Source organism: Oxyura jamaicensis, chromosome Z (genome assembly GCF_011077185.1).
Source record: "Oxyura jamaicensis isolate SHBP4307 breed ruddy duck chromosome Z, BPBGC_Ojam_1.0, whole genome shotgun sequence".
Lineage (NCBI taxonomy): Eukaryota > Metazoa > Chordata > Aves > Anseriformes > Anatidae > Oxyura > Oxyura jamaicensis.
The window spans coordinates 61,564,529-61,588,303 of NC_048926.1; the positions used below are offsets into that span (position 1 = coordinate 61,564,529).

Below are 23,775 nucleotides of genomic sequence, written 5' to 3' on the forward strand. Positions count from 1 at the left end.
TACCAGCACTCAAAACTGTGCCAGAATTAATATGGAACTGTGGGTGTTCTGTCAAGTTAGGGGAACACACGGGCAGTAATCACAAGGGATAGCCCTGCAGTTTGCCCTCACTAATCGGTTTAAAAATAGAGGTAACAATAGTGTACAAGAGGTTTCAGTGAAGATCTGGAGGCAAAAAAAGAGAAGGAAGTGTGATGCCTGAAATGTACATCTAATAATCTACAAATGTCTTTTAGTACAACTCATATAACTTTCATTATGGGGAATATATTCCTGTTGGCCATAATACATTCACATTGTTGATTTTTAAAACTTCTGACTAGTATCAGGTAGTTTCTATTTTTCTTGACTACAAATACCACATGTATTATTGCAAAACTATATTGTCAGCAGATGGAAGGGCAGTGCCACTAAGAATATAATTGCCATTACTATGCCACCAGTAAGCCAGCACTAAGAAACCTGAACAAAAATCTATAGCTTTAGAAACTTATAAAGATATTAGGCTTTGCTGCCCCAGGTGACACTCTACCTGACACACCTGCCAGTAGTTGACTAAAATATGACTTGCCAACAAGCAGAAATTAAACTCACTTGAACTGAACCAAAACCAGACGACTTCCAAATGCAGCCACGTGGTAACACTCCCTTTAGTATTATGCTATGTTATAGTTCACCTCTCAATTTACAAAGTCAATACAGAAATCAGGTTTAAAGTGCTGTAAGTTGTGTACCTGGTGAGTAAAGACCAGTTTGTCTAGATCCCACCTTTACAACTGGGCATGCAAACCAGGCCCGAAGGACTGGAGTTTTCTCCTAAAACCTCTGTGCCTGTTAGTCATTACAACTTCCACTCTTTGCTCCAGCTGCAACCAGAGCTACTATTTGCAACACACTGTCTAGAACAGCTCTGGAGTAGTGCTTAAAGCACTATGGATGATAGCTTCTGACAGACCATTCTCCCTCCCACAGCAATATTAAAAGGAGGGAATTTGTTTCGCTTCAGTTCACAAATATTTAAGATGTACATTTGCACGCAAGTAAGTGAAGCAATGAACAGTCTCTTGGGAAATGCTGTATCATGCTTTTGGTCACCCTCAAGCGATTCAACTGCCATATCTCTCAGAGAGAGCATCTGTTTGTCAAGGAGAACTTTCCAAGTTTAGAGCCACGGATGAAGTCTTCGCCTAATTCAAAACACCCATATCTCGTCATTGCTAATGCACTGCCTTCTGTCACTTTCTGACTCCTGGATTTTCAGCCCTGATTGTTCACTTCAACAAAGTAACCCTTTGTTACCCAGAAACCCCTGTAAGCACCTTCCGTGTGGGTGACATTCTTAGCTTGTTTTGTAGCACTGGGGCATTGTCAGCCATGCAGTTAGCCTGTTGCACATAATTAAATTACCTTCATTGCCATAAGTTCCTGCATCAAGACTGCATTTTCCAGGTCTAGCCTCTGGCTGTCTCCACGAGGTTTAACATCGTAACTAAGGGGATCAATGTGGATACTCTCCAGCTCCAGCATTGTTAGTTTCACTGCTGCCCTGTCATTTTTCAACTGTTGGATGTAATCCTTCAACCGCTGCTCATCCTCCTTTGTAAACTCTGTATCACAACTGCTTGCAGTTGAGCTTGTAGTACTAAAAAGAGAAAAAACAGCATTAAAAATTAGGAACAAAATTAGTATTTTTATATCACTCTCCCAGTACTTCATGAACACGTGAGTCTTACTCTAAAGTTCACAGAAAGGACACGTCGTGTGGACTGGATGATGCAATATTCAGAAGATGCAGAAGGGTGTGCTAAATTCAGAAGAGAAATTAATTCTCTAAGCTGCATGAAAGAATCAGATCATGTGACAACTTCTCTGAACAGCCAGATATCTAGTGAGATGTAACTGAATTACTTTTTATAGAATGGTGTCTTCTGAAATGAGTCTTTTAAGATTTCTTAGCAATACCCTAGCAGGGCAAGTTTCTCTCCGCTGCTCAGTCACTGAGTGTTCATCTTCTTTGGGAAGAAGCATCTGACGAGAAAAAAGAATCAGCCCACTCCTCATTTTTATCTGCTGATGGCGATACCAGTTACCATGTCACGTATTTCTTAAGACAGTTATAGGAATCAATCTAAGAAAAAATCCACCAGCAGATGCCAGGTGCTAGCATCTTTCTGTCAATGTTAAGGTAGATTCCACAGTATACTGACAATTTTTTAGGTCCAGAGAGGCTTAAAATCATAATTCAGCAGGTTTTTAAATAAAAAGTCATCATCAGACTTGCCAGAACTTTTCTATGGGCATGGTTTCAAACAAATGACTGCCCCTTAGCCTGCCCCACAAATGTTTACAAAGAGATTACAGAAAGGGATAACTAAGGTCTTGGTAAGAGCAAAGGTGTCTCAGTGCTGCCTCCCCACCAACAAGCTTGCCAATGCTGCAGGGAGCCAAGACTGATACAGCTGTAGCATTCCAGGGCTCAATACAGTTGCAATAACACTAAAAGGAAAATAAAATGCTGTGTTGTTTCTATAACCTCACTCAAAGCTGCCTGCTGTCTCCTGAGGTCCTGTAATCAGCTGCCGGGTGAGGGATAAGTCATCCATTAACTGTGTTTGTCTGGAATGCTAGATGATCTCAGTTATCAGCAGGGGAATAAATCACTTTCTGTATCAAATTGCACTGCTGTTCCACATTTTTGTAGGAAGAAAAAAAGCCCCACCCGCTACTTGCTGTGAGAGTCAGGATGATGTCCTAAAATATCTTATGCATGTGAAAAATGGAAAGCCGATGAAGATAGGCTTGATTTTTCTCTTTTCTTTCAGTTCTACTTCAGCTAAAGCTGCACTGATTTTTAAGTGCCTGAAATAATTGCTAATCTTTCCACACATTCCAAGCACAATCTTGGAGGAGATGGAGAGTTGGCAGGTCTACAAAGATTTCTCAGAATCTTTCCCCATCATGAAATATTGCATTACAGTTCTTTCCTACAGTCCTCTAACCATTTCCCATTATTCTTTTTTTTTTTTTTTTTTTTTTTTTTTTTTTTTTCCCCTTACAGGTGCCACATTATTTACCACAATTCTGGTAAACTGGTCTTTGCTTTTGTTTTCATTGATTTTCATCTACCGTGAAACACAAAACACCCAGTACCTGTGCTGCACAGAAACTCTTCCAGTGTGAAACTTTTTTTTTCCATATGTGCCCTTTATGAGAGAATCTTGAAACACTTTGTAAGCCTTGCTTTGCTAAATCCACTGGCACCCCTCAGAAGCAGATACTGATCTAAAAATCATGGGGGTAGACAATGTGAGAAACATTTAGTTCTATACTGAAGTCATGTTGCAAGTTTCCTCCGCACCCAAAGACAAAAATTGCACAGCTTTTCTGGATTAAATGTAAAACAGCTGTTGCTGGAGAAAGGACAGCTTTGAAAGTCTACACAGGCTTCACATCGTGGGACACAAAGAGCTCCTCTTAGTGTTTTTTTTTTTTCACTTGTAAAGGAAAGAAAATCTACCTCTCCTGCTGGGAATGAAGCACAAGCAAAAATGTTGGTAAGTCTGTTGTTGTGTTGGGTTGAAAATCATACTGGACAGTCACAGATTTTGGCCATTAAAGATCTATGGCTGTGCAAGTATATCTTAGGGGAGAGCAGTCCAAACTAAGGAAGACAGTCTGGGTTGTTGCCAGTGATACTGAGGCTGCTTTTACTTCAGTCCTGGCTGCCTGCCTGCCTGCCTGTCTGCAGCTGAGCTGGCTCCTCCGGTGAATTGCTAGCAAGGTCTTCTTCTTCTTCTTCTTTTTTTTTTTTTTTAAATAAGGTGAAGGGAGTTTAATGGGGAAGCTGTCTCAGCCAGCACAAAGAGGGACAAGAACCTTCCTTCTACCCCTGCATTTAGCAGTAAGCACCCGCCCAGAGGCAAGGAAGCAGACCGGGTAGCAGAGAGGCAGGGTGCAAAGCCCACTTTGAACAGTTGTGAAATCAGGACTATGTCATGAGCAACTGCAACAGCCCTGCAGTGTTTCTGAACTCCCACAGCACAGCTCTGCCTGGGTGTGTTCCCCTGCAAGCCCTACCATACGTCTCTCCACAGACGTAATGCTAGTCCATTGCTGCTCTTTTGAAGGGTCCACAGCTGGTGAGCACATGATCCTGAATTTCAGATACTGCTTTCCCTTCTAATGGCAGTCAGGACAAAGGAAGTCAGACCAACAGAATGCAGGTATGGTGTGGTACGACGTGCAGTTTTATTTGCTGGCTTACGTGTGTGTGTCTGCTCATGTGCATGTGTGTGTATAGAAATGCAGTACACGGATATGAACGAGTCTTCTCCCCAAAGTGTCACTGAGCGAATAACCTTTTTATACTACATAATTTTGTCCATAAAACATTTAGTTAATATATTAATAATCAAGTTAATAAATAAATTTGCAATTCAGCAATAATGCAGATAATACAAAGCTGACAGAACTAAAATAATGCTGTCAGTATTGAATCCACAAGACGTGCTTGAATGTCTACACACAACCTTATACTTTAAAGAATACATCTGACGGGTGCAAAGCACACTTAAGCCAGCCATCTTCTACGTGAATCTTGTGGCTTGAGATCTGGAACAGCACAATGCTGAAAAACAGTAACTTTCAGAAAAACTGAAAAATACTACAACCAGTCAACAAACAGCAGTACATAAGGCTAAAATCAGAACCTTTGGTGAATCCACCCTCACTCCTTCTGAAGGACTGATTTAGATAGACAGATAGATGTTACACAGAGAACATTAAGATATCTGCTAGGATATTTCTAAATAACTTATTTCCACATTTTAGACAAGATAATTATCTGAAATTTTTAAGATTTCTTATCTGAAATGCCAGGTGATTCTGATGAGAGATAGAGTCTGTTTGGCTGTGTCCAGGTACTCTGCGACTCTACGTAACACTGAGAAGGATTCCCTTTGCATAAAAGAGAGAAGATTTTGCCTGCTGTGAATCCAGATGTAAGGTCAGGGTCACTAGCAATGCAGGGAATAAACCCCATCATTGTCATTTGGTATTACAATTGCTATTCGTCTCTTTTGTTTCCCTCTTTTTTTAAGGTGCCACCAGTCGAGCCTTGTTGGCAATGTATGTTCCACAGTTACTTTCTGTCCATTAAAGTAATTATGACTTCAAACTACACCACAGACCTATTTCTATTTTCAAAAATTAATTGGCAACATTGTTGTGCTGCTGCCAGTCAAATGAATTGAGATGCTTGCTATTATTTTTATTCACTTCACCAGTAACAACCTCTGCAATGCCCTTTCATTTCATTTCAGTTGCTCCCTTTTACAGTCTTTAAACACTTGTCACTGGTGGCTCACCAAGCATTTTTCCTCAGTAATGTGTTCAGCGATTTGACATTCAGAATCACATTCGAAATGCCAAAGCTAAAGATGGGTCAACACTTCCATTATAAGTCCCTATTCTACAGGATTTCAAACAGCAGGGAGAATTATTCACTTGTCACAGTTCTCTGTGACGGAGGGTTTTCATCGCCTCGTCCCCCTCTACTCACTTGGTTCAAAGAGAAAAGGCAGCAAAGCGTATCTGCAACTAGAAGCCTGCAACACTACAGCAGTTGCAGCACAGGATCGGTCTTGCAGGTTCAGAGTGCATTTGCACCACATGATGTAAAAGCGTTTTCATTTAAGTGCAGTGGTCCCCGAATGTTGGTTCATACAGCACTCACTAGTAATGTGGGCTTGTTCTACTCCCCAGTTTTATAGACTGACAAGTTCTTCAAGACAAATAAAAAACGTTAAGCCTGCAGGAACAGCTAGAAATCCAGAGTGTGTCCTCCTATCTTTGCCTGGATTGCTATTGCAGTGGAAAAGAAAAGGAAATGGAAACCATCAGTATAGAAGAATCACAGAGGGCTGAAATTCTGTGGTGATGGGGTGTCTGTCTAGAGCAGCAGGGAGCCAAGTGACAAGGAAGCACATATGTATGGATTGAGAGAGCTGGCAATATAGGCAGGGTAACACCAAAAAACACAAGAAGGGTCCTGGAGAGAAGAGAAAAAATGATCCAGAATGACAGGGAGAGGAGATTTAAAGAGAAAATCTTAAATTCTTTAAACCTGAGATAGAACATTCATTGACATAAATATAGAAAGTGTGTGCCCTTTGAACTAATACAGATTTTCCACCTATGGGTTGCCACAAAGGTGTCAGGTGTCTGTAAGCTGAAGAGGGAATGCTTCTCTTCTGAGACAAGATCCACAGGAGTGAGAAATCTGAAAACGCCTCTGTTGTGTCATTTGAACACAACAGAAGGAAAGAAGATGATCTGTATTTCATGCAGGAGCTAGAGTTTCAGAAATGTTTTCACTAAACTTTGTGTTTAGACAAAGAAAAATAACACTGGGAGCAGAGGGAAGTGGGAGGGGCAGTGGTGATGAGATCAAGATGTCCATATGAAAAATTCCTGACTTGCTCTGTGCCCCATGGCTGAATGAAAGAAGCTTTCTTTTCCCAGGTTCCACACATATCAAAGCAGACAATAATTGTTACCTTATTCAGCACAGTATCTTGCTTCAAACCAGAAAAATTTACCCTACAATAATGACTCAAGCTACAAGATGCCCCTCTTGGAAGAAAATACATTTACATTTGCACTTTCACATTTCATTCCACAGTTTATACCGATGAAATTTGAAATCTTATGCCATTTTAAGCACTCTCTGCTGAAACTTCATTGATTGAACCAAAACATTATATGCACACATACACATAGTGCCAGCTGACCTCCAGAAGTTCACTGTAAACAAAGAGCATGAGGGATAATTCTCCTTCCGAAACACATACACATTTCAATCATCCTCCCCCTCAAAATAAAAGTGATGTTCAACAAAGCAAGGACTGAAAAGGCTATATACCTACAAAACACCACCAGCAAAAAGCTAAGAGAACAATCACAAAAACAGCACCCCTTCACCCCCCCGACAGTTTCCCCCTTCTGTACTGGGAACTACAAATTGTTCAAAAACAAAACAAAACAAAACAAAACAAAACAAAACAACAACAACAACAAAAACCACCCACACCTCAACTACATACTAGATGTCTCACAAGGAAGAAAAACACTAAGATAGTTATGAACCAGTGAAAATGACCCTTTTAAACATCAGAGTGGTAAAGAGGCTCAGCTTGGATAGAGATATTGCACATGTGGCCACTTGCAATGTGCTCAAATGTAGCTGTAGATAGGGCATAAGTGCACACAGACTAAGGCAAGCCAAATACTTGAAACAGCTTTTTGTAACCTCTTTCTAAAGTGGATCAATACTTTTTGCACGAAGAGTGATCAATGTGTTACAAGCACAGATGCTGCCAATATTAATTTCTGAAAAAAAGATACAGCTTTCTTGGACTGATAGAGCATCATAAGACTTCTTGAAATAAAACATTAAAGTTTATCTCAGGTTTGGACCTTTTTGCTGATTTTTTAGCTATTCCATGCTAGTCACGTGGCAGAAAATAAGACCCTTTGGAGGCAACATCAGCAAGAAAAGGAAATGATATAGTACTAAAATTTCTAAAAGTGACAAAAAACGACAGCATTTGAATAAAGAACTGGCTCTGAAATTGAATTAAATAAATTTTTAGAGTGGATCTGAGAAACCAAAATAACTTTTAAAAAGACAAATGTTCATCTATATTTATCGAGGATGCTTGCCAATTTTGTATCCATACACATGCACACATATTCACTGCACATAGTACAATTACACTGCAGGCAGGCAATGACTCAAAATGAAGCTGCTAGCAGATGTATTTGAACTAGAACATTGCTGCAATAATAGCTCATTTAAGTTCCATTGTTTTACAGGTCTTCAGAAAAACTGCAATATCCAGCCCTTTTCTGGAAGAATCTGCTCTGATGCTCACAGTGCTCATGTGCTATTTAACATGCAGAGGAACAGCATGGGAAGTAAGAATTTTTAGGGGGCCAAAGGTAAATGAGAAGTGAGAGGAGGTGTTTCAAAATGAAATGGCTGGATTTGCAACATTTAGGAAACAACTCCCAAACATTCAAGAAACCCAGTGGAAGCATACTTCTGATCCGTTTATCTGTACATACATGCTATCTCTATACAATAGATATGAACAAGAATTACACAATCCAAGCTTCAATAAAACAGCAAGGAAGTCACTGAAGTAAAACAAATGTAATGGTTTTGCCCTTTATGAGGAAGATCAAAGTTTCAAATCACCCTTTTGCAACAAAACCTTCTGGCTGCAGTTGCTCAAAGTCTGAAGACAATTAGACCGCTGAGCCATGACAACTCAAAAAAAAACAAAGCAAAGAACTCAGTAAACTGAGGTGACGAAGGTAGCTGAACAAATATAATAAAACATAACTTTTGGCCTGAAATCAAATGCTTGGGGATTAGGAGAGCAGATGAGTTGCAGTTACCTTGTGTGGCTGTTGGATGAGAGGCTTTCCCAGGGCTGCACGCTACAGCCAGTGATTGCATAGGCTCCCCCGCAGCTCCCATCTAGTTTCATCAGCAAGGCTTTTGCTGCATTCTCAGCTGTTTTCCTGCAGTCGTGAGCTCTCTTAAGCATCTGGGTGATGTTTTCATCACCTGTCTGGTCCCCTAGTTTTCAAACAAACAAACTGTTTCAGAGCTTTGAGGAGGGTGATAAAAATTATAGCCAGAGTAGAGATGTTTCCATGCATTCTCAGTCCATACCAAGATAATGATAATTACAAATCTGTGATGTAAAAACATTTCTGTGTGAGCATCAGTGATAACTGGGTTTCTGGCCTGAATGCACCTCCTTCCTCTCCATAAACTCCAGGTACTTGTCTTAAGAGATGTTTTACCTTAGTGAGCTCATCAGTTTGTAAAGGCATGCCTTGCACGTTAGGGGTAAGAGGATCAAGTTAATAACACAATGGAAAACCACCAAGCTAAATTACAACTCTTACTCCAAGCAGTTCAATGCTGTTTCACAGCACAGGCATTTCCAGTGCCCCTTCTCAAAATGCTTTTATCTCAAGCCTTTTCCACCTGGAAGGATTGCTTTAATGTACAAGCAGCCTTTCATAGTTTACAAACACGCATACCAAACCAAAAGAAAACCAGCATTGTTTTTTATTGACTTGCTATAACTTCTAGTGACCATGCAGCTGCTAAGCCATCCCTTCAGCAGTGGCAGGACAGTAATCACCACAGTCACTACTCCTGTAGTCCTAACTGCAGCTGGAGTCAAATCTGCAAAGAAAGACAACCTTGTGGCTAAACTGAAAGTCTGAACAAGCATGCAATATATTCCAACTTTAACAAATGCAATGCAAAGATGTCATAGAATATAACAACAGCTTGCTCTATGCCAGACTTTCATTTCATCCTCATTTGAGTCAAAGACTAATTACCCATACTTCACACTTGCTAAGTGAAGTGCACACAGTAGAAATAACTGTAATGTTAGGAGCAGCTGGATGTGTACAGTTCTAAGTGATGCAGAGCACCTCCCATACATTTGCACTCATGGATGTTGGTATAAAACTTGTCTGCTCTTCAGACAAAGAATCTGCTATTTCATCAAAATGTTTTCAAATCAAATTTCACAGTTAATAAAGGTACATAAACTAAACACAACCTCCTCCAAATCTGTGTTATGTAGCATGAAATTGACACCATTCCTATCACAGGGCTGTAACTGATAATGCAATAATTAATAGCTGTCAACAGATACCTATATAAAAAAACCTATATAGAAAACACCCTCTCTTTCATAAAACGCATGTAAGATGATGCCCTACTCAAAACTAAAATATTTCTCCTTTCTAGGATTTCTGTCACCTATGTGGCCCTTGATCCCTTTCTGCACGAAAACCACACTGCGAAGAGGATCGACCAGACTCTGGAAGAAAGGTGGGTGAAAAGATCAGGCATCCACTCTGCTGTTTTTTGCATGACAGACACAAAATAAGCTGAATGGTTAACAGCACAGAGACTGTGGGATGAGTGCATCCAGCCTTCTGAAACTACAGTCTGTACGCATCAGTCTTGTGGCTCTAAAGCCAGATGGTCACTTTGCTCCTAAAAGCTTTTAGTTTACATTTCAGTGATTCCTGAGAAGCTAGAGCTGTAAATTACTGTCTCAACTGTGCAGTTACTATGCCTCAGCTGAGCATGCAAAGCTACTCTTCTCTCTCTGAGGGCTTCCCCTCTTCCTACCTGAAGATTACTATGACTACCTTCTCCTAACAGTAAGAGGAATGAGACTGTGAAATGCAGATTAAGATTTGTTGTGTAAATGCTTTTTTCTATCAGTAACAGAGACAGCAGTAATGTCAAGTTAAAAACACTTCTGAACAGTACCCATGAAAGTGGTTCACTCTATTAATTAGAGAATAGTATATTCTAAAAAAAAAAAAAAAAAAAGCCATACAAATCTCTAGCCACAAAATTAACTATCCAAAAAATAACTAAAACCTAGAACATACAGACTAGTATCCCTTACAACACAGTAAAATAAGGTATAAAATTAAACAATTTCAGAGCAAATGTGAAATGTAGAGTGAAAAACTAGAGATTTTTTTTCTTCTCCTAACTGCTAAATGTTACAATTTTAAACAGACTATACTCAGCTTTGGGGAGGGGGTGTCAATGTTGCTTGTTGAAACAAAATCTGTATTTGCAGTTACCATAGTAGTATGGTCCTAAGCCACGTGCTCACGAGTATCACTTAATTATTCCACTCTGTACAGTTGCATGACTGTAGCTGCCTCACCTCTGCCAGAATAGGCAACTCCTTGTGATAGCACATGCAGGTTAATTTAAATCGCTGGTGAATTTTATGATTTCATTCCAGGCTCTCTCTTAATTTTCCCTTCTTCTTTGGGTGTATAAAATTATTTACTTAGTCAAAAACAAGAAAAGAGCAGAAAGCCTTCTTAAGTGGCAGGTCATGAGTTGACATGCTGTTATAACTAACTAACGCTAATGAACGTGGAAAAAAAAAATAAAGTGACTCATTGAAATCTTACCAACAGAACCAACTCCTGCAGCTCTGAACTGCCCAAGAATGAGACTCTGCTCACTTTCTGCCAGTGCCAAGAGCAGCTCATATGCTTCTATGCACTGTTCACTGAAAGAGAAAGCAAACAACAGGAAAACAAATCACACAAAACATATCTACAATTTGGAAGGGAAAAATACCTGCTATCAGCAATAAAAGAGAGGTACCTGATGAACTACATTATTCCCTACCCTGAGTCTAGCAGCTGAGATATTAAAAGACATAACATACATGGCTTCTATCACAAGCACTCAACAGTCTCTCCTTCCTTCTGATGGTCCCAGGCTGGCCTTAAGTAATTTAACAAGTTAAAACGGAAGATAATGACCTGATGTGAGGAGGGATCTAGAAGCATGTTTGAAACAGTCAGTAATATGACTGATAGTTGAGATCATTCCTTTGAGAAACTTTTTTCAGGCCTTCCTGCTACATAAAATGTAGTATTTAATGCACTATATAACAATACTGTATTATAGAACAATTCTATACAGAGTATAGTAAGAAGAAAATGTAAGAAAAACACTTGTTTCCTGGCTGTAAGATTTTCCTCCATACCAGTCAAAAGAGTTGTGAGCCACTTGTTTCTGTCGTATTTTAATGCTTTTGAGAACAGATACATGACTATACCTATCTGCACTTAACATTTCCTTATAATTTGCCCAAGGCTGATAGAAACAGAATGCATTCTTTAAAGGTACACGATTTCCACTAAGACCAGAAGTGCCTGTTCTAAATTAGTTGCAGTCAGAGTTGAGTAAGACCATCTTTTTATATACAGTTTAAAGTAAATTCAGATACTTGTAATCAAATACCAAGAAATTCACCCAGAATTCTTACTGATTTTGGGAAGTCACTCTGAATTACTTGGAGTGACTCTAAAGTCATTCTAAATTATATGGAGTACAGTAAAACTCCTTGGTCCACTGTTCTTGTGAAAGGTGCCAGACTAATACAGAAATACAGACTAATACCTGTGCCTTAAGACCAGAAACAGCAGACATAGCCCACACCTACATATAACTGAAAGGAATGGAACACTTTTGTTTTCATAGGAGAGGTTTTCAGTATTTTTGCTTAGGAAATCCTCTGCTTTCAGAGGAAATGTCTGAAGCTACTCATGATGGTATCTGGGCGATGGAGACACTGCACTTATGAATATGTTACGCACCGTAGAGAATCATGATACAGTCCTTATCCTGCTGTATGACAAGAAATGCTAGCAGTGTTTATCAGGTATGATGAGTTCCTAGCAAGTATCTGAATTTTTCCTTCACCCACCTCCCAGATATAGCTATCATAGTTGTTCTAGGTGTGCGCAAAGGTACAAAAGACAAAAGTTTGCAATCTCAAATGTTAATTCAGTAGTTGAAAATGAAAAGGTAGATCCAAATATAACTAGTAGATTGAGTTTGCTGATGCTGAACTAGGGCTGAGATACACTCGTACTAATAAGTTCAGTTATGTATTTTGCCAAATAGTTTAACCAAGGGCACTTTTTTCAGGGAAGACTCAAAAGTTAAGAGCATTACTACAGCACACCAACAATTTCACTCTTAGAGAATTCTATCAAATCTCCCCTGCTCCCCCTTTTTCTGGCTGAGCCACCCTCTGCATAGATACATACCTGTACTGCAATGCAAGCCTGAGGGCCGTGGCGTTCGACTCATACTTTCCCACAAGCATGCTCATCCTCTCAGCATTGCTCTTGCACTCCTCCAGTGTTATTGTCAACAAGTCATTCTGGGACTTCAAGTGCTCAATACGGCTGTAGAAAAGGAATTAATGTGCAACCTTCAAGCTTAGCTTGCAGGCACTGTCCTGAAAACTCTAAAACAATTGTAATTTAAAACAAGACCATTTAAAAGAACAAGACCATTTGGTCTACTGGCAGCAGTATGATGACAGCAAAACCTATCAGTTCTGTGTCCCATAGCAAGAGCCAAGCTGGTATCTGTTTCTCTTTGGACAGCCTCTTCTCGTTTCTTTCCCATAAAATTTAGTAAGTAAAACATAACCCTTTGAAACAGCAGCAAGCAGAAAGCTGTACCCTTATTTTGTATGCACAAGACTGCATAGGATAATTACTTTATTAACCTTTTCCGTAATCTGTCTGCCTCCATTCCTCGCTTCTTGTTACCACATTTGCTTCTTGTTTTTAAATGCTGTATTCATTAATGCAATGTGTGTGTGTGTGTGGGGGGGACCATACAGTTACATATATGTCCCTTTTCTTTGGACTGTTCAGAATTACTGTTTCATTTAGTGTACAGTTTTAGCCATGATTAAAGAGGTATCTTCCAAAATATGAACTGAGTTTCAGTGACACAATGAAATCTCCACAAGTTTGGCAACAGTCAAATCATTGGTCAGCTCGTATCAGAACTTAATTATAATATTATTCTAAATGAGATAAACTCTGAATCTGAAAATAAGGCTTCAGGGTATTAGTATTATTGGTGCTAACAGCAACACACAAATTATTACGTCTAATCACAGGAGTTGGACATATGTTGTGAAGAGACAGGTAAATGATTTCAAACTTTGGATGGGTAGCTAATGAAGAAATCAATGCCATCGTCAACACTGAAATCACTGATTTCTTAACAAACACAAGAAAGACAAGGGCTAGGATACTATTTCCTCAGTGATCAGAATGAAGCCCTGACTTTCCCAGTTGCTAGACGTTCCAGATGCTTCACCTCCTATTTCTCCTCTGACACCTCCTGTAATGACACATTGTCAATGCAAAATTTGTGCAGAGAAAAAAAAAAGGATCAGAAAGAGTGTAGTACTACTGAAACAGGAGCTATGAGTTACAGAGATATTATACTGATCAGACTAAATTTGAGATAGCTGTGGGGAACAAAGAACTTTGAAGAACTCTGAGACGTGATTCTCATGTTCCTGATTCGCAGTTTTTGATCTTATGTGCCAAACAGGTCATTGAAGCACTGGCTTTGATAGAGCTTACTGAAGGATATCAGCAGTATTTTAACTGCAACAAGAAAACTGCAGTCTTTCTTCTGCAGCCAGAAGTCTATTTAATGGTATACATGCCACACCATCACGTATCAGTACATCTACTGACATGGTAATGCTATAATTCTGCTTCTTCAGGACAAAGCAAAGCAAGCTATTTCCAGAATGATGGATAGTAAGTAACGGAAATTTATGGCATGGATGTGTTTTATGGAAAAGGATGCCATATCTACTTGGTTGGCCATAGTGAAGGACACTCTACAGTGCAAACTATCACAGATTAAGGCACTGTGCTGATCTAATAATAGATGACAAAATTGTCATACTCATGGTAAGAGTCCTTAGCATATGATTCAATCTTCTCTTCATCAACTACACTTCATGCTTATCTGCAGCTGCCACAGCTGAGCTTGGACTGAACTGTGAAATATTCAAAAAGAGAAAAAAGTAGCAACTTCAACAGAGCTAACAGTGCATAACACAACTGAGCACACCTAACTTTTCACCTTACCTATTTAATCTCTCTGTCTCCACTTCAAACTCTCGGATTTTACTTTCAGAGATAGCAGATCCATGTGAATAAAGAGTCTGGAAGATCTCCTGGATGTTTGAGCAGTCTTGGAGGGAATGTGCCAAATGTTCAGCCACAGTACTAGACACCTGCACAGGGTAGTTAATAGATTGTTGTGAATAGCAAGCAACCAGATTCCTCTCAGAGGCAGTCTGAACTGAGAGCTTGGTTTCTTTGCTCACCCCAAGATATTCATTATTCATTTTTTACTATGAATTTTCATCCAGTAGAATATTTATAAATTTCCATTCTACGAAGCTATTTTTATTTAAAAGTCTACCAACCAAAGGGTGAAGCCCATTATTTAATGACAGATTTAAAAAGCCTGAACAGCAAGCTATTTACTTTCTTGAAAGCTTAGCAAAATGTCTGAGCCAAGCTCTTCAGTGAAACAAATATTAACACACAGTAGCAACAGCATTGTGGATTTACATTGGCATTACAAAGCAGAATCTAGTTGTCTGTTGGTTTGGAAGTTGTGGAATGCTATCAGTCTTGTCTTGAGGAGTTACATTTTGGACTAACTGACCCCAAAATTATCCTCTTAACTTTACTTGGGGAATGATTTCTAGCCAACAGTCATGAGAAAATAAGATATTGACATCAGGTGAAATCCTCCATTGAAATATTTTTCTCAATATAACTTTCAAACTTTCTTCAGTTAGCTCATATTTTAATTTAGCAAGAAAACAGTGCTAATAGAACACAATTCATCTTTAGAAGATTTCATGCATGCACGTAATTATTGGTCCTTACCCCTATGCTGCTGATTTCTGATCCTAAGACAGGTCTGTCAGATGATGAAGACTCTGATCTTGTCTTTGACAACTTCACTCTTTCAGCAATCTAGAAGTCAGAATGCTGTACAGCTTACACAGGACCCATGAACATTATACAAAATGCATTTGTTCACTACCCATATTTACAAACCTGAAGTAAACTACTGTAGAATTGACACCTGAGTTGTAACTAAGAGAACTGCAGTCACTGGTGCTTTATTTCTTCCTGCTGCTGAAGTTCATGGGCCTGCTGAGGACCCCAGAAATTTTTCAGGGGATTCTAGATATTTCCCAGTTAATTACACCCCTGAACAGCAGCTAAAGGAAGCCTGCTTCTCACAGACGATGTGAAGCACAACTGAAACACACAATAGCTCACCTTGGCTATGGGAATGTCATTGCTACTGCTGCTTGTGCTCAGCTCTCCTGTGCTGGGGTTAATGGGTCGATTTGCAGAAGTGAGACGACTTGGGCTGGATGGGCCTGTTGCCTGCACACTTTGCAAACGTGTCTGCAGTTCCCGAACCTAAGAATAAAACACAATGTTCTGTTTTACCAGTCTTATGGATTAAATAGTTCAGACAATTTTACCAGTCTTATGGATTAAATAGTTCAGACAATTTCTCATCATTCTAGCCAAACCTTGGCTTGAGCACAGACGTATGTTGTCCTGTGGTGGCTGCAAAGTTTTCATGCGGGAGTAGATGCACGGACGACATTATTTTAAAACTTCATTGTTGTCAAGTTTTTAAAAACTATCTGCCATGTGCAATATGCAAATGTAATACGGTAATTACTTTATGTTTCATCTTGTTTCATATAGCCCCTTCAGTGCAGCAGTACTGTAAACAATGGAATTATTCTGTGTGGTGTGAAGCTAATGCTCTAGCCTTAGATTATGAAGTCTAAACAAAAACCAAAGGTCATGTTGCTAATGGAAAGCTCCAGTGTTGAAGGAACTCTTGACATAAATATATCACAGGATGACTTTGTCACATTTAAAGGTCAAAAAAATTCCAATGCTAATCATGCTTTCAGAACTATATCTAAGTAAAGCTATCATACAGTGAGCAATGTACAGAGAAGAAAATACGAGCAAAGTGCCCAACCAACAGTTTGCAGAAGCTCTCTGCAAAACACTGTTCAGCCCTCATAACACATCAGATACTTGAACAACTGACGTCAAAAGAGTTTCAGGACCTGCAAGGGGGAGGAGGAAAGGCCTGAAGGAGCCAAACTGTACTGCTGAGCAAAAGATTATAGTGTTTACCTTGGAATAATTCTTAACAAAGACTAAACAGTCTGCTTAACACAACAATTATGCCACAAGGTAATGTGACAGAGCTCATTTTTCCCACAGAATAAGCATCCCTGTTGGAAACAAAGAGTGTGAGACAAGAGAAGGGGGTGGAAACATAGAAAGGAAGTTTCCCTGCATGTCGACTGTTTACTTTAACATGCATGTTTCTACACGGGTTGTGTTAAAACAGTCTACCTGCAAAACAGAACTTGTGAAATTTTACCAAAAGTCCAGTGAATAAGATGAGTTCAGTCTATCTGATAACCCCATGAAGCATGAAATGCAGCTCTGATACCTATTCTATAAAAACGGTGGGATATCCAACTGTATATAATATGTTCACACAAAGAACTGATTAAGAAAACTGAAACACCTTTGTCAGAAAACATCAAGGCTGCATTAAAGCTTTGGGCCTTCTTCAGCTATAATTTCACTGAGTGCACTGTCAGTGCTTCAGCAGTCTCTGTTTGAAGGAGTGGCAGTCAGCACGCTCGCTGTACATGTACAGATCCCTTCAAGCTATTACAGAGAGGAAAGAATTGCAGCTGGAACTCTCTCCAGTCACCAAACTAGTAGAATCTTACATCTACAATCCCCCACAGTCTGCTTCTACTTTCCTGAAGAGTCCCATTCCGTCTGCCTCAGAATTTATGCAAACTGAAGGTGGGGTAGTCTGAGGACTTGCTACAAAAACAACAGAATTTTTAGGTAGGTGCAAATCATGAGAAGGAAAAACTATCAAACAAAAACAACAATCACAGATTCTTTACATAGCAGAGTAGAACGATTGCATGTTCCTAATAAAAGGCTGTAGGGGGCAACAATAAGAGCATATAAAAGCTAACTGCAGTCATAACTTCACTGGTCAGCCATGGAGGAGTGCTACACCTTAAACAAGGTGAAGCCAAATTGCTTCTGTGATCTCCCTGGTTAAAAAAAAAAAAAAAAAAAAAAAAAGTGAAGTATACAGTACCTCCAAAGGAAATCCCCAATGAAGGAAATTTGCTGAAAAATCGATGCGGGTATTTGGAATTATACTTAAGATGTAAAACTCTGGGACATCATAAAGTTAACAGCGAAGTGTATAAAGTGCACATTCAGAACATCTATCTTCTACGTATTCTCAGCTAGGGCCTCCACTGTTCATACAGACATATAGAATTTCAACATGGGTACAGCTGTGCTAATGCAAACCTTAAGGACAGAAGTGCTGTACTGATGCAAACCAATCATTTTAGCCTGCTGATATGCATAAAACTGAAATAAACCACCTATGTATGTTTATACTTGCAGATGTGGTATGCCAGTGCAGACAGGATTTGTACCATGGCATTAACACTCACTGGGAAAAAAAAAAAAAAGCAACCCCAAAATGTCATTAAATCAAAATCACATTTATTATCATTTCTTTAAAGCCATGCTATTCCAAACTAAATTCCCAAGTGCTTAAGTTAAAGTATCGCTTATAAGCACACAAACTGGAAAATCGGTAGGGATGCATTCTTAAAAATCAAATCCCCATCTTGATGTCCAACTTAAAAATTGCTAAAATATTTAGCTATGCCTAGAAGCTAGCCCTGGAAGACTTCAGTCCAAAAGTGAGTAACATTCTAAATGTAACAACAACCAGGAAGCACAGTACTGAAGTTGATTAGAATACTACATAATGATTTACTCCAAAATTTAAAGCTACCTTACATAAGGACAATATTAGACAAAACTCTAATGTAAATAGGTTTCTTTTAGTCTATGTTTAATTATTTATTATATTAGTGAGAAGCAATTATTGGCCACAATTACAAAGGCAGTTATTCTTATGGATATCTAAAGCAATATTCATAGAAGAAAGAAAAATGAACATAACTGAGACTGTAGTCAGGCAAAGCTTTGCTCAGGAGAGCACTTATAAAAGAAAACACAGAGCACAGCACAGTTATGAATTGTGCAAGTCTTAGCTTTAATATCATATCACATAAGCAACCACAACTTAAAAAGGCATGATTAAGCTGTCTGCTTTCTTGATATATTTACTGATCCAGGCTTTCATCTGAGAAATTACATGCTGAATTAACTGCTATAAATAACTGCACTAACTTTAGCAACACTGAGTACTGGATGGTAATTCTCTACAAGATGACAGAACAATTTTGTCTTACCTGCAAAATCACTGATTTCACAGTTCATACATTCAATGAGTCAGAATCTCAAAAGGGATTGCCCCTCCCTCCCCCCCAAGTCTGCCCAGAGATAGCTTGGATAACTATTTCTGGTCACCAAAACCTTCTCTGTAAATAGAGCAGTATGTAGAATCTCCTCAGAAGGTACTTTTCCACACTTGTAGTAATAATTTAATGGAACACCAAAGGACAGGAATCAAGAAAAAAAAGTTTAAAAGAGGTGTCTTCTTCACTGGATTGGGGAATGCATGAGTTATGAAAGGACAGGTTTAAAAGCCATGACTAAAAATTGCCTTACCACCTCATCTGCCATCTTGAGTCTTGTCACCATCATGATATAAATTATTCTCAAGGATTACTTGTTTTAGTAGACAGAACGTAATTACAGTACTACACATCAGACACAATAAACACTTGGAAACGTGAGAGAAGAAGGACGGATCTTGCAGAAAATGAATGACAAAGTTGGAAAAATCCAATGGATTAAGACAAGTTAGGCAAAAAAAAAAAAAAAAGTTTTGCTAAAAGACAGGAAAAAGTGGATTTGTGAGTTGGGGAGGAATAATGTGGAAGGATTTAAACAAAGATTTCTTAAGTCATTGCGTCATATTTAGTTTAAAGATGGGAACATCCAGAAGGATTATCAAAATTGCTATAAAGTCCTAAAATTCTAAATTGAGGTGGAAAGTGGCACACAGGCAGATCTAATTATATGATCAGAAAAAAACAGGCTGAGGAGAGACAGAGGTTAAAAAAAGGAGACATCCAAGGAAACACCTGTGAAAACCACAACTGAAAAAAAAAAAGAGTGGAAGGGGAGAGATCTGAACAGCTTGAGAAAGCCAAAAGAATTATAGAAGTAAAGAAGAGCTAGAACCTTGGAAACATCACCAGAAGGAGCATTAAGTGAGACACAAGGCAACAGAGTCATTAGACTTCAAAGCAATAGATAGCCTAGTTACCAATGTAAGTCAAGTGCAAACAGATATTCTCAGGTAATTAATAAAAACTTACATGACTTCACATTTTATTTATTAATTTGGTATTTAGCAATTGCTCAGTTGCATTTCTATTTCTTTTTCCTTAGAAAGCTGAGAATTGGAGAAGGAAATAGGGAGAAAAAGCATAATTTGGGTACCTTAAGGACTAAATCAAAAGACAGAAAAGATACAAGAAAAAAGGCGGGTGACATGCTACCATGATGTTGGACTAACAAAAGACTTCAAAATTGCTTAAGAAGCACCAGGGACTTGTTTGCAGAAATGAAAAATAGGTTATAGAAACTACTTTAGCGGAACCAGCTCATTGTCTATAACAGTAAGTCTAAGAAACATACTTTACTCTTTGTGTTTTACACATGCATACTCACAACTACATGATTTCTTGGCATACCCTAAGTAAAAAACAGAAATTATCCATTTTTACTAATTTATGCATTCAAAGGACACCTGCTGCTTTTGTTCCTAAACCAAATAGGCATGCCTGCGATTCTTTTCTTTCTACTCTACTTGGGACCTGTCTCAGTATCTTTGAACACTTTATGTAACATAATTGTTTGTTTTCTAGTGTTTTAATACCACATCTTTTTTTTCCCTGTCATAAACAGGAGGAATGTTGAAGTACAAAATGAAGTACAACAAACCACAGGACCTGAGTATCTCTCCCACTCTCCATTTTATTTATGCATACTTCAAACATGTGGAGAAGAAGGTGGAAAATGCAATACTCATGTGACAACTCAAGCTGCTCTGAGTGGTGAGGGCCTTCCCCACCTTGGGCACCCCAGAAACATTCACTCATGCCTAGGGCAATTGTTTTCAGTCAGATGTAGCTCCTCATAAATGTTTGAGCAATCATCACCAGCAGGCCTAACAAGGCCTGATTCCCTACAAATTGTCTGTTTTGGTTGGCTGAATATAGTAGTCTTGAATTGCTGTAAGCCTGCATCATACAGATGTATTTCCTTGTATTTAGGGGAGCCTTCTCAGTGAATTCTCTGGAACTGAATCAGTTCAGATGAAGCATCTACTGAATCTCTCTCCTCTACAAAGAGATGCAATTTCAAGAAATACATAAAAATTTAACTGTCACTGGAAGCTCTACTCCTCTAGCAGGACTGAAAATCAATCCACAATTTGAAAAATTACTTTGAGGAGCAGAGAAAGGGAACAACGCACAGACACATAACCATCTTTGGGAGAATAAGTATGCTGTCAAGGTTAATACACACAAGATTTTTAAGTATCAGGAGAATTTACAGCGCTCCATACACGTTACCGGCTGCCCTCCAGGAGTCCCTCACGCTGTGCTCCATGCTGATCCATGCGAAGGATCTGGGTGCTGCACCTCTTTGAGGGATGCAAAGCACAGAAACACAAGGATGCAACACTGGGTGCAAAGGCTGGATCCTGAAAGCTCCAGGCACAAACTGGAGCGTTCTGACCCAGGCTAGCATAAAGTGGGAACAAGCACAAGTGAGAGCAGTACACCTATCTCTTTTCCTCGTTTAATTTTAGATTAATCACAGAGCATTTCCATACAAGCTTGGAAAAAGAAGAACAGCTTGTGTAGTTTAATAGCTGAGATCTTGCTGTGTAAACAAATACTGTGCAACTGAAGGAGGTGGAGAGCTGGAAATAGGTTTCTGACACTACTGCAGGTTTCTGGCAAGACACAAGGCGACCCAACAGCTCAAGAATCACTATAAGCTGTGCAAGCTTATAATAACCTCTAAAAGCCCGCAACATATCAGCGTTCTTTAGCAATCTGGAGCAATGCCTTCTGACCCCAATGTGAGCGATGCCAAAAGAAGGAGAGTCAAGCTGCTCGTGCCAGCTTTGTGTCATCTGAGAACAGTATGGGCTCAAGAATGCCTGCATGGCCAAGAATCTGACTCTTTCTGTGGTTTGGGTAGGTTTCAACTGCTTGCAAGAATGCAGTATCTTGGGAGATCCCTCATATTAAAACAGTTTCTTGGAGCAGGGGCAGTCTGGGCAGCTGGAGAGATTACACACTAAAATTGCAATTTTCTATTCTACTGTGGGTTATATTTTCATCAAGGTCTTAAGTCAAAGACAGCTAAAATATTAAGTCTGTTTTATTTATTTTATTTTATTTTTCCTTTTTGGTTAGTTTGGTGAATTCGGAGCAGATAAAAACAAACACACACACAAACATCACAGCTGAAAACATTTGATTAACTGCACTCTTAATTGTAATGATGACATATGGTTTATGCAGAGAATAGACTTAACAGATATCCAGAGCTGAAACTGCCTTCTCATTTTAGACTTAGTTCTTCACAGCCTCAGGGAAGCTTGAACATTGCCCATGCCTATCACTTCTTACGCCAACACACTGCAGGGTACTGAACCATGGCACTACTAATTTGGCAACTTTATTTGCTTATTTCTCATTAAAAAGAAAACGAAACTTCTATTTTGCAGTCATGATGCAGGTTATATGCTATACGCCCTATATATATTGCTCATCTGATTTGCCTGGTGGATACAAGGGATGTTGCCTATGAACACAAATACTACTTCTACTACTACTGTTTAAACGTGTTACTATATGCGGCAGTTGTAATAGTACTACTCTGATTCCAATTTTATTCTAATATTAATCCCAGGAGCTGGTACAGAAGTTCCCCAGCATCTCATTTATATTACTGGATTCAGAACTTTGATAAATTTTGTGCTGGCAAGCAGCTTCCAGGGCACAGACCAGCCCAGATCTAAATAAATTTTATTTTTAATATGGCAATATCACGCAGAGGTAAAATAAAACTCTGTATTATGAAATTAGCTACACTGCAGGCACCCTACAGAAATAAGCGATTACCTCATTTACTAATGACCTGTGAGAAACAAACTCTTTATGTATGTTGTTCCATAGCTACGGCTCTAGAAAGCAGCACAATCTGTTAACTGAGCACATTAAATACCTAATTAAATTAAATCTCCAACAAGCCTGAGAACAATGTATTGAAAGCACTCTGCCTGATTACAGACATTGGTCTAAAGTAACAGACCTATTGATCTGGCCAACTTCAGCTTATTCGCTTCATCCAATTTAATTTGAGAACAATAACTAAATTTTAGTTGGATCTCCTTTTCTACTCTCCAGGGAAATAATCTGAAGTGACTCTGAGTTCAGGTAGCATATAGAAAATATTCAATAGGTCAAAGAAAACATTTATTTTGTTGCAACTATGGACACAGAGTTATATTACAAATGCAAATATGGTTTCCAGTACAACAGTCACATAATGCTGCTGACAGTCTTATGCCATAGACTTCTCCAGTGGGGGCAATAAACCAGTTGCTCTGCAAGTTCAGGGTGATATTAAAAAGCATATTTCAATAAAGTCCTCTGTAGGTGCAAACTAAATGAAAACAACTGAAAAAAACCCTGCCAACTGGGCCTGAATACAGTCTGCTTGATTTTGTTATGCACGTGCCAATCCAACGTTAATTCCTCACCAACTGAAAGGCTCCTGCAAGGTATCTATCCAATCTATCCAAGAAGAATTTCCTTAATTAAAAAAGAACCAACATTTAGACCAACTTGTTGTATACTCTACACAGCTCACAGTTTTTACAGAGCAACTTAAGACTTATTATCTCCATGGTCAGTGGTCCAAACACAATTCAGATCAGTACTGTCACCCTGCTGGTACCATCTGACAACTGTGCTAGCCAATTACACAAAGCAAGTTGATGTCTCAATTCTGTGTCCACTAGAGATGCTTCCATAGCAGACACACATTAGTAACGCATGCAGCATCCATGCTAACAGGTCAAAAAGACAGGCCAACAACAACTAGATCAACACTATGAACACACCACCTTTTCATTCCGAGTCACTGCCTTTAAAACAGAACTTG

General features: G+C 39.0%; 1 protein-coding gene across 3 annotated transcripts in view; it reads right to left on the reverse strand.

Annotated features, from left to right (window-relative positions):
* MCC (MCC regulator of WNT signaling pathway) overlaps nucleotides 1-23,775 on the reverse strand; it is a 171,516-nt gene that overhangs the window by 21,032 nt on the left and 126,709 nt on the right. For all 3 annotated transcript variants that reach the window (XM_035310944.1, XM_035310945.1, XM_035310946.1), the window contains 7 exons: nucleotides 15,790-15,936; nucleotides 15,388-15,477; nucleotides 14,572-14,720; nucleotides 12,706-12,846; nucleotides 11,050-11,150; nucleotides 8,464-8,647; nucleotides 1,408-1,642 (listed from right to left, as the gene is read on the reverse strand). In XM_035310944.1, the coding sequence (XP_035166835.1) occupies nucleotides 1,408-1,642; nucleotides 8,464-8,647; nucleotides 11,050-11,150; nucleotides 12,706-12,846; nucleotides 14,572-14,720; nucleotides 15,388-15,477; nucleotides 15,790-15,936 (1,047 nt within the window). The remainder of the gene's footprint in view (nucleotides 1-1,407; nucleotides 1,643-8,463; nucleotides 8,648-11,049; nucleotides 11,151-12,705; nucleotides 12,847-14,571; nucleotides 14,721-15,387; nucleotides 15,478-15,789; nucleotides 15,937-23,775) is intronic.